This window comes from Otolemur garnettii, unplaced genomic scaffold (genome assembly GCF_000181295.1).
Source record: "Otolemur garnettii isolate 467f Iridium unplaced genomic scaffold, OtoGar3 scaffold00006, whole genome shotgun sequence".
NCBI classification, from domain to species: Eukaryota; Metazoa; Chordata; class Mammalia; order Primates; family Galagidae; genus Otolemur; species Otolemur garnettii.
Window position 1 is genome coordinate 11,861,685 of NW_003852401.1, and position 14,550 is coordinate 11,876,234.

The 14,550-nt window shown below is 32.8% G+C and overlaps 1 protein-coding gene across 2 annotated transcripts in view; it reads right to left on the reverse strand.

Moving 5' to 3' along the window:
• CCDC171 (coiled-coil domain containing 171) overlaps positions 1-14,550 on the reverse strand; it is a 402,279-nt gene that overhangs the window by 236,798 nt on the left and 150,931 nt on the right. The window contains exons 12-16 of one of the 2 annotated variants that reach the window (XM_003782870.3): positions 9,716-9,822; positions 7,864-7,929; positions 6,636-6,836; positions 3,866-4,033; positions 2,154-2,342 (exon numbers count right to left, since the gene is read on the reverse strand). In XM_003782870.3, the coding sequence (XP_003782918.1) occupies positions 2,154-2,342; positions 3,866-4,033; positions 6,636-6,836; positions 7,864-7,929; positions 9,716-9,822 (731 nt within the window). Of the gene's footprint in view, positions 1-2,153; positions 2,343-3,865; positions 4,034-6,635; positions 6,837-7,863; positions 7,954-9,715; positions 9,823-14,550 lie in introns of both variants that reach the window. The other variant, XM_023509106.1, reaches the window with a different exon arrangement.

The following is a 14,550-nucleotide window of genomic DNA, read 5'->3' on the forward strand; positions in this document are numbered from 1 at the left end:
AATGTTCCCAACACAAAAAAAAATAACAAATATTTGAGGTAAGAAACATTCTAAATATCCTGACATTGTATGCATGCTTCAAAATACTACATGTATCCTATAAATATGTACAAATATTATGTATCAATAAATATTTTTAAATACCAAATTATATACTTAAGAGCTATGAACTTCCCTGTATGTTAATGTTACATCTAAAAGATTAAAATAAATTACTTATGTCTTTTACATTAGTACTACAAAATGCAGAGCCTATCATCATTTTAGAATGAACAAATAACTCTTAGATTATGCATTTACTGATTAATTCAAGTTAATAGAGAAAAGGGTAAGTTTATATAGGATCCTTAAGTTTGAACATACAGAGTGGCCTGATTTTATGCATTCTGAACCCAATTACTGGCAAACAAATATATATATATAGAGAGAGAGAGAGATACGGAGAGAGAGAGAGTTTGAGGTGGTGTTTTTTAATTAGATTTGCCAATATAAGCCTGAATGAACCAAATAAAGAAGTTAAATACTGAATTAACCATGAGAAAGATATACAACTTTCCGGTTCCTAAGTATCCTATCATGGGAACAAAAACAACCTATTAATAAGTTCAATGCCAATAAACCATACACTACCATTATACTATTCCAAATGAGATATGGATAACAGAAAACAGTTAACAATATAATGTTGACAATAATTTCTATCAGAAAAATATGGTTATACAAACTACCCATAACATCTATTCTCAGTCAAATCCAACACAGAAAACATAGTACATATTACAGTCAACTACCTTTGCTACATGGCCTAAGTAATTCTTATCTTTATATACATAATGTTAGTAGGTGTAACAAATTCTAACATAAAATAAATTAAAATGATGGTTCACTAGGACCCTCCACAAATGGAGTAAACTAGATAGAATATCTATGCTAAAAATGACAATATTTTACAAAATCTTTTTTAATCTTTTAAAAATAAATAAAATAAATACAATTTTAGCATTTATTAATTGATCAATACATTTGGGGACTTCATGTTTGTTTTATTTTTGCAGTGTTTCGTTTTGTTTCTGAGACAGAGTCTCACTCTGTCACCTGGGCTAGAATAACATGGTATCACCCTAGCTCACAGCAACCCCAAACTCTTGGGTTCAAGTGATCCTCTTCCCTCAGGTTCCCAAGTAGTTGGGACAAAATCACCCCCACGACACCTAGCTAATTTTTCTATTTTTAGCACAGACAGAGTCTCACTCTTGCTCAAGCTAGTCACAAACTCCTGAGTTCAAGTGATCCTCCCACCTTGGCCTCCCAGAGTGCTAGGATTACAGGCATGAGCCACTATGTCCAACCCATTTTTGGAACGTCTTAACTAGAAAACCACATACTTCCAAACTTAAGTAAAAGACAATCCTTAAGATGTGTGCACACACACACTCATCTATGTGTATGTTTACATAATCACACATTTTTGTGTCTAAACAAGTTTTATGAGGCTCTGAAACATTTTAAATTGATGAAGCATCATTACAAAAACACTTGAAATGGGCTCAGCGCCTGTGGCTCAAGTGGCTAAGGCGCCAGCCACATACACCTAAGGTGGCGGGTTCGAGTCCAGCCCGGACCCGCCAAACAACAATAATGGCTGCAACCAAAAAAAATAGCCGGGCTTTGTGGCGGGCGCCTGTGGTCCCAGCTACTTGGGAGGCTGAGGCAGAAGACTCGTTTGAGCCCAGGAGTTGGAGGTTGCTGTGAGCAGTGAAGCCATGGCACTCTATCCAGGGGCTCAGCTTGAGGCTCTGTCTCCAAAAAAAGAAAAAAAAGAAAAAAGAAAAAAAAAAACCACTTGAAACGGTTACATTGAGTGACCCAATTTTTTTTTTTTTTTTGAGACACAGTCACAGCTGTCACCCTAGGTAGAGTGCCATGGCATCACAGCTCAGAGTAACCTCCAACACGGGCTCAAGCGATCCTCTTGCCTCAATTTTTCTTTTTTAATAGAGACGGGATCTCACTTTTGCTCAGGGTGGTCTCAAACGCATGAGCTCAAGCAATCCACCAATCTTAGCCTCCCAGAGTGCTAGGATTACAGGCGTGAGACACCGCGTCCTGCCAAGTAACCCAATTTTTTAAAGCTCTTTGTAGAGGCAGCATACCTGTGCCCTCTTCTGTACCTCCAGGAGGAGTTCTGAATACTGTAGCTCTAGTTCTTTCTTTTGCTTATGCCAGCAGCTTTCTTGGGCTTTTATCTGCTCTGCCACTTTGTTGAAGGTGTCCTCCTGGGTCTGCTGAAGCTCCCTCATCGTGTCAGACTTGTTTTTACAGATATATTCTAAATGGCTTATCTACATGGGGATATACAAAAGAGAATGAGATATGCTCACAAACCATTTCTCGGCATCATCTCCCAAAAAAACACCCAAAATTTTCTAGTATATTTTATTTCTTAATATCATATAAAAATTTTAAGTTATAATGTAAATAAAGAAATTAAGAAACAAGAATTAGCAGGGTAAATTACCATATTTTAGCAGAAAATAGTCATTTTTACACTTAGATAACAAATTGTTTATTCTTCTCTTTTTAATAAAGTTACTCATCCTATAATCAATATTAGTGAGAAGATTAAGAAGAATGTTCTCATCTTAGAAACCAAAGCTCAAGCTATTCCAATATCTGAACAAGGAAAGGAGCATTTAAATAAGATTTACAAATCTTTGAACATTTTACATATAATAAACAGAAAGTTCCAACCATTTTTTATTTCACATTCAAACACTGAAAATAAAATCCTCATCTTCTAAAACACATGACATTTAATGAAGTTTTGAAACAATAAAAAAATCAAAAACATAATACTATCTCAGAGGGATGAAACTCTCTATTTTAATTATCAATAATTTTCAAATCCGTTCTACACACATTCACAATCATGAACAGCATCTGTGTTTCACACACTGATCAATGATTATTCCCTCACTTCTCAGTGCCTATGGTTGTGTTTGCCAAAGGGCCTATATAAAATGCTCAACAATAAGAAACATCACCCTGAAGTTGAGCCAATATGCTGTTTTATTTTTTTAAACTTATGAAACCATTGTCTCTTCTTATTCCTTAAGAGCAAATGTCATTGCAAATAAGATCTGGATACTAAACCACACAAACACAATTCTAACCAGTTCAATATACAGAAGATATGAATAAAAGTCTTTAATGGTGGCACATATTGATCTCCTAGTGTTTAATTTTCTATATAAAAAAGCAGGTTTTAAAAATTTTTGAAGACTAAACTCCTAGGTTTGTGAAATGATAAAGTAACTGTAAAAGTCTATAGTTTTCTCCTACAAAATATACTTACTACATTCGAAAGCATGGAATGGGTTTTCTAACATTTACTTTATAAGCATATAAGTTACAAATTTTAAGTGCTTTTAAAATAAAACCTCATATTTTCTAAGCAAAGAATTGTAGGATCATGTTTTTGAATAACTGTATCCTGTTTCTATTTTATGCTAACATAAAGAGTTGGTTTATTAATGTAAATGACTAAGTTCTTTGAATTGCTTCATCAGTAAGATTAATTTATTTTCTTTTAATTAGGTCCCTGTGGCTAATACTGGCTAGTAGTATTAGCATGTCCTGCACAGAAAGTGGAGCTTGGAGACTTCATACAGACTTCAGTCACATTTACATGCCCACAGCAATGGCATCAAACTGAGTTGTAGACAAGCCATAATTAATGGTATTGAATTATTAACATCCAAATTCTTTTTGAAATAAGATGAACGTCAGCCCCTCTTAATGATACTGTGATGTGGACAAATGTCACTGAATTTAATAGAGGTATCTGGTGCCTGAGGACAGTTACCTTCTCATTAGCCCTGTTGAGGTCTGCAATCAGGGCATCAACATTCTCCTGCAAGACTGCACAAAGCTCAGACCAAGAGAATTTATCCAGGATGCCTTCTGGTTGTTTTATGAGCACACAGCCTGCTACCAAGTGCTGATACAAGGTGTGAAGGAAGGTTAGCTTCTCCTGCAGGAAAAAAAATTAATTTCTGTATATAAACATTGTAAGAAGTAAAACACATAATAAAAATGCTGGGAATTTGTTTTGAAAACCTGAAAAGGAATTAAAATACTCAAGTCTCAGAATATTTTGATAGCTTTTTTTAAACTTTCAAAACTGAGCATCAGATAAAACAGTTGAAATTGTTTCCACTTAGTATTCAAAACCATAATCTGAAGCCTAGAAGCCAGAAGACCAAGATTCTGCCACAGCACTGCTGCTGCAGCTGTTATTTGAGTAAGCACCTGTTCAGGGCTAAAGCTTTCTTATGTACAACACAAGGCATATGACTGGTTGTTTATAAGCATCTAGTTGATTATAAGCCTGTCTAACTAGAAGTCAGTATGGTAATTCTATAATTCCATATTTATATTTGCCAAAACAGATATTATTTAAGTCAAAAAACAATGCAAAGAGAAGAGTATTATTCAACCCTGATGAAGAAAAAGTTAGACCAATATCTATACTTTCCATGTAGACAAACACTCAGCTTTCTTCCTCCTCCAGAGATTCCAGTTTACTTACTACTTACAGGAAATCTATTCTAAGCCCCACAGGCGAAGTAGACAGTAATATGAAAGATATGGAAGATGGGCTCATTTATTTTTCCCACTTAGAAGTTTATATAGTATTTGGTACTCTGGGCATTTGTAGGTGTTTAAATATTACAAAGTAATAGCAAGAAAAATGGATATAGCTGTTCAAGACATGCTTTTGAAAATACCCAATTAGAAATATTTTTTAAGTCCTTTAAAATATGTTACCACGATAATAATTAAATTAACCATTGCTGAATAACTACAAACACTAAGCTGCAGAATTCAGTACAAATCTGATCCCATCTTGAACACAGAAGAAGCGTCTCCTTGCTATCACATAATGTCAAAAAGCTTTCTATATAAGGTATTTCATCTATATAGTCCCAAAGCAAGGAACTCAAAGACAAGGAAATTGTGAAGCTGCAAGATGAATGTTTTATGTAGATAACATAATTTCTCTTGGGATTTTTTAATAGATCAGCAGAAAAAGAAAACTTTTAAATGGAGATAGGTGGAAATTCTATTATAGATTTTTAAAAACTGGATATAGAATATACAAAGGTTTTATAATTAGAAATTGTAGGGAAAGTTTTCCTGCATCTATCAAAATGTGTATCTTGAATTCACCCTGTGATATGGGTGAATATATATATATATATATATGAATATGTATATGCCCTAAATGCCACCTTGCTTTGTTTTACAAATAAAATAACTGCAAAAAGTTTGAAATGCAGTTACAATCACAAACTTAAGATTTTTTTCATAAGTACAACATGCCTTCTCCTTTTATGTGTAGTTAAAAATGACTTTTGCATATCTAAATTAGGTCAAAATGTTTAAAAATCTTATTAAATAGTACTAAACAAATGTAATATTCAGGCACAAAAATCTTCTTCCTCTACATTTTGCCAAGTGATCATGTTCATCTTTAAGGATAATTCATTGTGTCGCCATTATGTCCTTTTTGCTTGGGCTGTGATAAACCAAGCATGATAATCATCCATTTGGCATGAAAAGAGAATTTCAAGATCCAAAATCAATTCACACATGTTGAACTCAACCACAATGCTGTAGACATGCTGACTTTACAATACAGTCAGGCTTCTAGTTTCCTTTACTTTAATCATTATCTGATGTGTAAAACAATTCCAACCCCTTCATGTGGACACAATTTAAATCCCAGACTGTAAAAAGAGTGGAAAGAATGTTTCCTTTTTACTTTCTTGGCATTCATGTTTATATTTGTTAGAGTAATGAACTCAATATGCAGGATGACTTAGATAAACTAGTTCCACTACCTAAACTAGCTCTCTATCCTATGGATAAAAAAATATGTAAGACAACAGTTCCATTCATACAGGCTCATACAAAAGATGAAATTTTTGTCATAATATTTTAAGAAGTCATTAATAAATAATAATGGATAAGCAACTCTCCAGGGCGTACAAATGAAAAGTTTTAATTTTGTAGGACTTTTATTTTTCTAAATTTTTATTAATATCTTATAGTTACACAGAGTAAGGAGACTCTTAAAGTAGATATTATTCCTGTTTACAGATAAAGAAACTAAGATGTGGAGAGACTAAGCTGTGTGGCTTGTTCAAAACCATACCATCTATAAACAGCAGCATCAGGACCCACAACTAAGTCTATCTGAGTACAAAAAACATACTCTTTCTACAATATCAAACCAACAAACTACTGAAGTAAAAATAATTTTGTCCCTGGCAAGCAGGCAAACTTTGAAAAGACTGTTAGGAACAAAGATGAGATGTGATGATATAAACAGCCAAAGAAAATTAGTTGTATCAGTAATAGGGGGCTAAACTCTCACACAAAAGGATATCACAAGAGTAACAGAGTGACTGATATTACAGTTGTCATGTACATTTCAAAATACTCTCCTCAGAACAGTTATTTTTAGTTAAATCAAATATAAGTAAAAATAATCACTTTATGTACATAAATATACAAAACTGAGACGAGTGAAAGACCTTTCCTGACAGTGGTCTAGTCTCAGGCAATACCTCGGTATCCTTATGGAAAGCCTGGGAAAGCTTTTGTAGTTCACTTTCAGATTGGGCTGCTCGTGCCTTTTCTTTCTCCCAACAGTGCAGCACATTTTGTAGTTCCACTTTTAAAGTGCTTATTAAAGCCTCTCGGTCTCCACATTTAGTGCGTAAATGACTTAACTCTTTATTGACATCAGCCAGTTTATCCTGAAGTTCCTGTCATAGATACCAAATAAAGACTTTATGGGAAGGCCAGACAAGAAGGGAAGAAGGGGCACAAACAGAAAATACATAATAAAAACTTTCAAAGCTTTAAAACAAAAGAATCACAAAAGTAAGCATTTGTGTATAATGCTAAACATTAAGGTATTTAACTGAAGATATTTTTCTAAGTATAATTTCTGAGTTCAAAAATCAGAAAATTTGTTATGTTTGGATATTCACATAAAATATTAATATGATAGCTAATTCTAGAAAGCTCTTTGAAGGAGTTTCCTTTCAACCTATTATTCAAAAACTACTTAGTTAAATTTTCTAAATAACATTTCAAAACTAAATTTCTTACATTTAACATAAGAACATTTGTTTTCCAATAACATTCCAAATACTTACAGAAATTGCAAATATGTGGCATAAATTTCTGCTGAACTATTTACTCCTTAACAAATTCTATTGAAGTGTGTCCATGACAAACTCAACCTGAACCAACACAATAAAATTTCAACAATACTGAGCAACTTCTGAGAGTTGCCTCAGTATAATTTCACAAAGATGTAGTATATAAAACCAGCACAGAAAATAAACTGTTATCCTAGAACTTGCCAGGTGTGGTCTTAGTCTATTACCAGATACGATGGACTAAAAGCAATGGCTCCACCCTTAAATGATGAAAACTGACTCCTAATAGGGACATACTTACATAAAATATGTTTAATATATATCTAATGCTGGACATTAACTCTTAAATCATTTTTTGAATCTAGGAATTGATTAAATTAATCTAAGGCATTATAATTAAATCTGAGAAATGAATTTTCCTTTAACCAAAATTGCTACTCAAGTTTTAATTTGTTTAAATAAAAAAAATTCCTGTTACTTTGATCTATAAGGAAAAATTAAAATTTCATCCAAACATACTTAAAAAGTGGAAAAAACATTTTCGGATATCTCTCTACCTAAAAAGATACTGTAATTATATTTGATCCTTAATACAAAAGGAAAAAGTTTTTCTAAATCATAATACCTTTATAATTTTAGTGTGAGAGTCTATCTTCTTTTTGGTAGAATCAAGTTCATTCGATGTCTTTTCCTTAGCATCATTTATGCTGTTTAGCTGATGAAAGAAAATGTAAATAATTTTTTTACTTTTTCAAGGATGGGTAATTCATTAGCTAATTGTCAAATGCTTTTTATACAATCACTTAAATACAAGTTTCAATAGTAATTAAAAGTCTTAAAAACATTATTTTTGAGTAAATGTTGTATGGTTGCTGTCACAGGCTCATATGACTAAAAAGAAAAGAAATCATTTGAGCTTAAACTATCAGTGATGTTACTGTATTTTTTCCTACATGTCTAGATAAAACATTTCATTCTTACTACAAACAAATATTACTTTACTCTTAAAATCCTAGTGGACCAAAATGCTAGAAACAGTGGCATCTAAAAGGAAAGAAAAAAAGAACAGAGCAGAGTTCTTTCTATACATCATGAGGGTATTCACTGGTCTCTCACTCCATATGACAACTTCAGGGTCGGTCACATGCAGCCCTACTGGGAAGGCTTGTGGCAGGTCATCAGTTGGTCCTGCACCGCTTGTGATTTATTTTCTTTGACAGTTCATTCTTCTTTCTGTCAGAATGCTCTTTTTGCTTTCTTTGCAGCCACCCCCTTGGTCTCCCCACTGCTGTCTCTGGCACTGGTTCACAACAAAGCACGTTACTAAGCCAAAGCCTGCTGAGTCGACTTTTCAACTATGCTGAGGATCATGTGACATTCATCCTCCCAAATAACAATTCGCTGTGGGTAATATGTTCCTAGTTACCCAGCAGCTTCCAGACCTAGGCCTCAAAAGAGTTTCATAAACTACTGACAATACAGGTTTGTCTTGTCTCGCTGGGAAAGACTTAGCAATATTTATTCTTCATAGAAATTTAATTATTTCAATGGTCACTTTCTTTTATGCCTTTAGAACAATTATTGAAGGCATTAAGAAGATTCACTTTTCCTTCTTTGTTCACCTTAGCACCAAAAGAAAATAAGGCTCATCTGAAATGTGAAATGTAACAGTTTTGTGGTTTTAATAATACGAGAAAGAAAGAGATAAACAGAAGAATAAACACTAAATTCCATGCTATGTGACTTGCCTTTGGCTGGAACAATCTGTTTGTTGTTTTGCTAACTAATTGTATTTAATGTAATTACTTCATATGCTAATTTGACAAGACATAACTAGACAAACTCTTCAATTTTTAAAGCATGAATTCATAAAACATTTTAATACCCAAGAAAATTATCAACTCACATATTAAACAATACAAATGAGATGATAAATAGAAGCATGGGCTTTTTCAAGCAGCAAACTAAAAGCTGCTAGGCTACATCAAACAGATATTTGTTTTTTAAAACTCCTAACAACACTTTACTCCCTTTAGAGAATAAATTTCTCTCTTTTTTATTAAAGCTTTCACAGCTGTAGAAATCTTAACCTAAAGCATTGACAAAACCTAAATTTCCACTAGCTATTCCAAATGTCATAAAAATACATTAACATTTAAATACAACTCCTATTAATTTAAAGGGCTCCCACAGCATTTTCATGAAATTAAAACAGACAAATTATGAAGACCAAGAAGTGACAGAATCTTTATAACTGTGAAAATAACAATGGGACTAAAGAGTTACAAAAACGTAAGTAAGACATGACTTTAGGCCACACTTAGAGAAAAAACAGTGACAGACAACTTATTATTTTTTCTATCTGTGAAGCTGTCAGTTCAACATTCTCAATCTTTTTGACCTTTGTAACAAGCAAGGGATATGTACTGGTACAGGCCGAAGGCTATAAGCGTGGAGCCAAACAGTGTAAGTGTTACCTCATTAGATGCATCTTCCAGCTTGTTCTGGTAATCTGTCAAGGTATGCCTCAAAGTCTCAAGGACAACAGAGAAGCTGGGCGGTTTATCTTTGTCCTTGCGGATGCCTAGAGAAAAATAAAGGATGAAAATATACCCTTAAAGTCACAAAGGGACAAAAGCTAACCAAATAGTAATAGATATTAGAATTAGATGGAGCTGAAAAGACATTACGAAACATTGAGTAGAATCTTATTCTCCATGTATACCGCTGTATGGCCAAGTATTAGTAAAATTTCTAAACAAGTGGCCAAATTAAAGTTCATAAATATATTAAGTTCAAATTTAGCAAGATCCACATTATGAGTTAGTGGGTTTTTTGAGTATCTCCTAAACAGTATCTCCTAAATAGTGTTTGTACATACCTATTATCCAACAATTAAATGAACAGTCTATACTAAATTGTTTTGAGGAGTTATATATTATATACATTTTAGTCCTTGTGTTTCTGATCAATCGAGCCTTTTATAATACACTATTTTGCTTAAATAATAATTTCTGGACCAAAGAGGATATAATTTTCTGTTATACTTAGAAATATTCTCCAATCCTTTAAATTCTCGAGTTACAAGACAATGCTATTATCTATATAACCTACATCATGTTTCAATTAAAACCCTAAAACCAATACTCACTGGAAAAATACACATATGAACACTTCTATGTTATACCCTCAAACTACTTTAATACAGTTAGGTCATCAATTAAATTAGTTGAGCTAATCAAGGTCACATGATCAAATATAGTTTCAAATATTAATACAAAATAATCAAAAATAGAGTTTCAAAGACCACTTTCAATTGATTACTTATTACAGTATTCTTTAAGTACTAAAAAACAAGTAGCAAATGTAGTTTTAAAACATTTGTATAAGTTCTCCCTATCATACTTTATAATCTAGGTATTTCAACAGATAAGAAAAAGATTTTCAACAAAGATAATTTTTAAAGCATTCATAATATACCATATTTTGCTATGTATAATGCACATTTTTGCCTAAATTTTTGAAAAATAAGGATGTGCATAATACATCAGTAGCACTAATTCCATGTCTATATAAATGATTTACATTCTTTTGCTTATGTTTATGCATTAAAAGTATAACTCCAGAAAGCAATAATGATGTCCGTATACAAAATAATACGCTAGAATAATCAGTTTTGTTGAACTTATAAAGAACTTGCAACAAAAGCATTTTTGACCAACAAAGAGCGTTATGTTTCTCTTCATACACTTTAGGTAGGAGCTAAAAATCCAGCCAATATTTCTACAAAAATTATTGAAAAATCTGTTGGAAAATGTTGAAATCATTTTCATGGACTCTAAGCTTTAAGTTAACATTTATTAAATATGCTCAAGACCATGAGCAACAAAGCTTCTAAGGGACACTTTGGACCTCTTCCCACCAAGAGTGTCATCAGATTGTGGAGGCAACAGAATAAAAAGCTTCTTCAGATGCCATGACAGAAGAAAGCAATGTGAGGGAAACCTCCAAAGTGGCCAGAAATAGAGCAGCAGGTGAAGACCTGGATTCTGGAGCAACATCAAACTAGGATCTCTGTTTCAACCAAGAGGAAGGATGAGGGGCACACCTATACCTTTGATTAAAATTTAAAAAGGTGGGCAGCGCCTGTGGCTCAAGGAATACGGTGCAAGCCCCATATACCAGAGGTGGCAGGTTCAAACCCAACCCTGGCCAAAAACTGCAATCCAAAAAAAAGAAACTGTCTCCAAAAAAATAAATAAATAAAAGAAGATCATGATGCAAATATATTTTAAAAAATAAAATTTACAAAAGAAAACAATGTAAACAAAATATATATACCCTCATAATATATTAAAATAAACTTTTTAAAAAGATGATATAAGAAGAGGACAAAAGAATTGTACTAGAAAAAAACACTGATGATTTTTCAGGGACAATTAAATGGTGTTTTAACTTTATGAAGAGAGACAGTGTAAGTATGAGGACAGGAATAAAACTTGCCCAAAATCTTCCAACAGCCTCTGAGATTCAAATTTTGGGATTTCATTCTTATGTTATCAATCTTTAAAAGACAACTTTGAGCTATCCCAAATCATCAATATGGATGAGGTCCCACTTACATTTATTTGATGTGCCATCCAACAGAACTGTGGACATGAAAAAGCAAAGATTGTGTCTGTTAAAACTAGCAGACATGAGAAAACACATTTCACTGTTGTTCTAGCCTGTTGTGCAAATGGGAAAAAGCTACCACCTATAATCATCTTTAAAGGTAAAATGTCTTTGAAAGAGAAGATTCCAAGTGGAATTATTGCCCATGTGCATGAAAAAGGATGGATGAATGAAAAAGGCATGAAAATCTGGTTTTACAAAGTCTGGTCACAAATCCTAGAGGATTACTTAAACAACCAGCTGTGTTTGTTTTTGATCTTATCAAAGCCCATGTTAGACAAAGTGAAAAAGCAATCGCAGCAGTCTTGAAAACCCAACTTGTTAGGATACCTGATGAGCTAACAGACAACTGTAATCACTTGATGTATCAGTAAACAAGCCCTATAAGACTTCAATAAAGAAAGAGTGGACGTCATGGGTGCAGTCAGCTGGTAACGATTTTACACCTACAGGCAGCATCAAGAAAGCACCCATCACCCAGATTTGTAATTGTATCCTAAGATCATAGAATGGTGTCAAGAAGGAATTAGTTGTGAAATCATTTAAAAAATATGGCATCAGCAATGCTATGGATGAAACTGAGGACAATGAAATTTACCAGAATGAGGAAAGTGACTCTTCAGAAGACACAAGTAATGTAGAAATTGAAGAAGACAACACTTCTAATATTAACAGTGATGATGAGCTCTTAGTCTTCTATGATGCATAAATACCGTATATTGGTTACCGGCACATAGTATTTCTTATACCTCGTATCTGGTATTGTGTTTTGTAATTATTTCTTACAAAAATTTCTTGTGCCATAATATGTTAAAAAATAAATGCTAAAATTCCATTATAATACAAAAAACAATTACCTAAATATAAACAAACAAAATTATGAATTAAAAAATTGAAATAAAAGATTTTTTCTCTTAAAGTTTGAGCCAAAAATGTGGGTATGTATTACACACAGAAGTATATTATACATAGCAAAATATGGCATTTCCTATTTTTCATTCATTCATTCAACTAACATACTGAATTCTTACTATATACTAATCTTAGGCTTTAGGCATATCAAAGTAAACGAGATTAGTAGTCTCTGTCCTTATAGAATTTACAGCCAAATAAGAGAGAAAAAGAGAATAAATAACTAATTACATGAGCTCAAGTATTCAATTACTGGAACTTATGGTTAGCGGAAGAAGACAGTAACAAAGGAAAGAAAGAAGAAAGGAAGGGGAAAAAAAATCTTGGTTAACAACAGAATAACTGTATTCACCTCACAACATTGGTGATTTTTAGTGTTTTAATCTTGGATTAATTGTTATTAATAAATTCATGACATTTATCAAGGTGTAATTTAAACCTTAAATTAAATTAAATATGAGTCAATTAAATATGAGTACAACTTAGATTTTCTTAAACAGAAGAAGAATATTTAACTTCAAAACCAAAAGTAATATGAAAACAACACAGTTAGGAAAAAAGTACACTGCTCTGAGCCATGGTAACAGAGGAGACAGTACTCTTTGTAATGACTAGGAACTGGAAAGACAACTCACTAAAAATTTTATTAAAGGTCTTACCAGTATTTTTTTTAAATTGCTCTCTTGCATGAGATAAAAAATGCAATGTATAATTCTTTTCTTTTGCTACTACACACATAGGCCATGAATAAATCATTCAAGGACACTGAGGAAATCTGCGTTTTTACAATAAGGTAGAAAACTTCCTCTTAGAAATTCACAAGAATCAAATAATCTAAATATGAGTGCTGAAGACAAAGCAGACAATATGCCCTATCCTACTGATCCATGCATATTCTTATATTCTACATAAAATAAAGTTTTCTTGCCTGAAAAATGTTTATACAATAAAGTTTAATTGAAATACAAAGTATTTTTATGTCTGCTATGGTTTGGATGTGTTCCTCAAAGTTCATGTGTTAGAAACTTAATTTCCAATGCAACAGTATTGAGAAGCAGATCTTTAAGCAGTCATGAGGGCTATGCCTTCATCAATGGATTAATGTCATCACAAGGATGGGTTCGTTAACTTGAGAGTGGGCTTGGTAGAAAAATCTTGGCCTTCTCTTGCTCTCTTGCACTCCTTAATCTTCTACCTTTTACTCTGGCAATGATGTAAACCCCCCCCCCCAGCCAGATGGAGGGCCCTCAATCTCAGACTTCCCAGCCTCTAGAATTGTAATAAATCTTATTTCTTTATACTATATAAATTACCCAGTCTCAGGCATTCTGTTACAGTAGAAGAAAAGGAGCTGAGACAATGTCTCATCCACATTCATTATAAAAAGAAATATTTCCAGACCTTTAACATGATCAGTATTAATGCTTACAAATAAAAAGAAAGGGTCATTCTGGACCAAGGACCCTAAAGACTGATTTGATTTAATTGATAATATTCTAATCACTGCCTTTATACCCAAAACACAATGGATTATTAAATTAGCTATCCTATAAGAGGAAAGTTTAAAAATTTACAGATAAGTAAGATCTGAACAGTAGTCATAATTAGCCTTTCGAAAGTCAAATTCCAAAAAAAAACAAAAAACAAAAAAAGTCAAATTTCAGTGAAGAATAGAATATGTCAGGAATACTTCATACTTTTTTTTTCAGGAATATGTTTTTTTTTT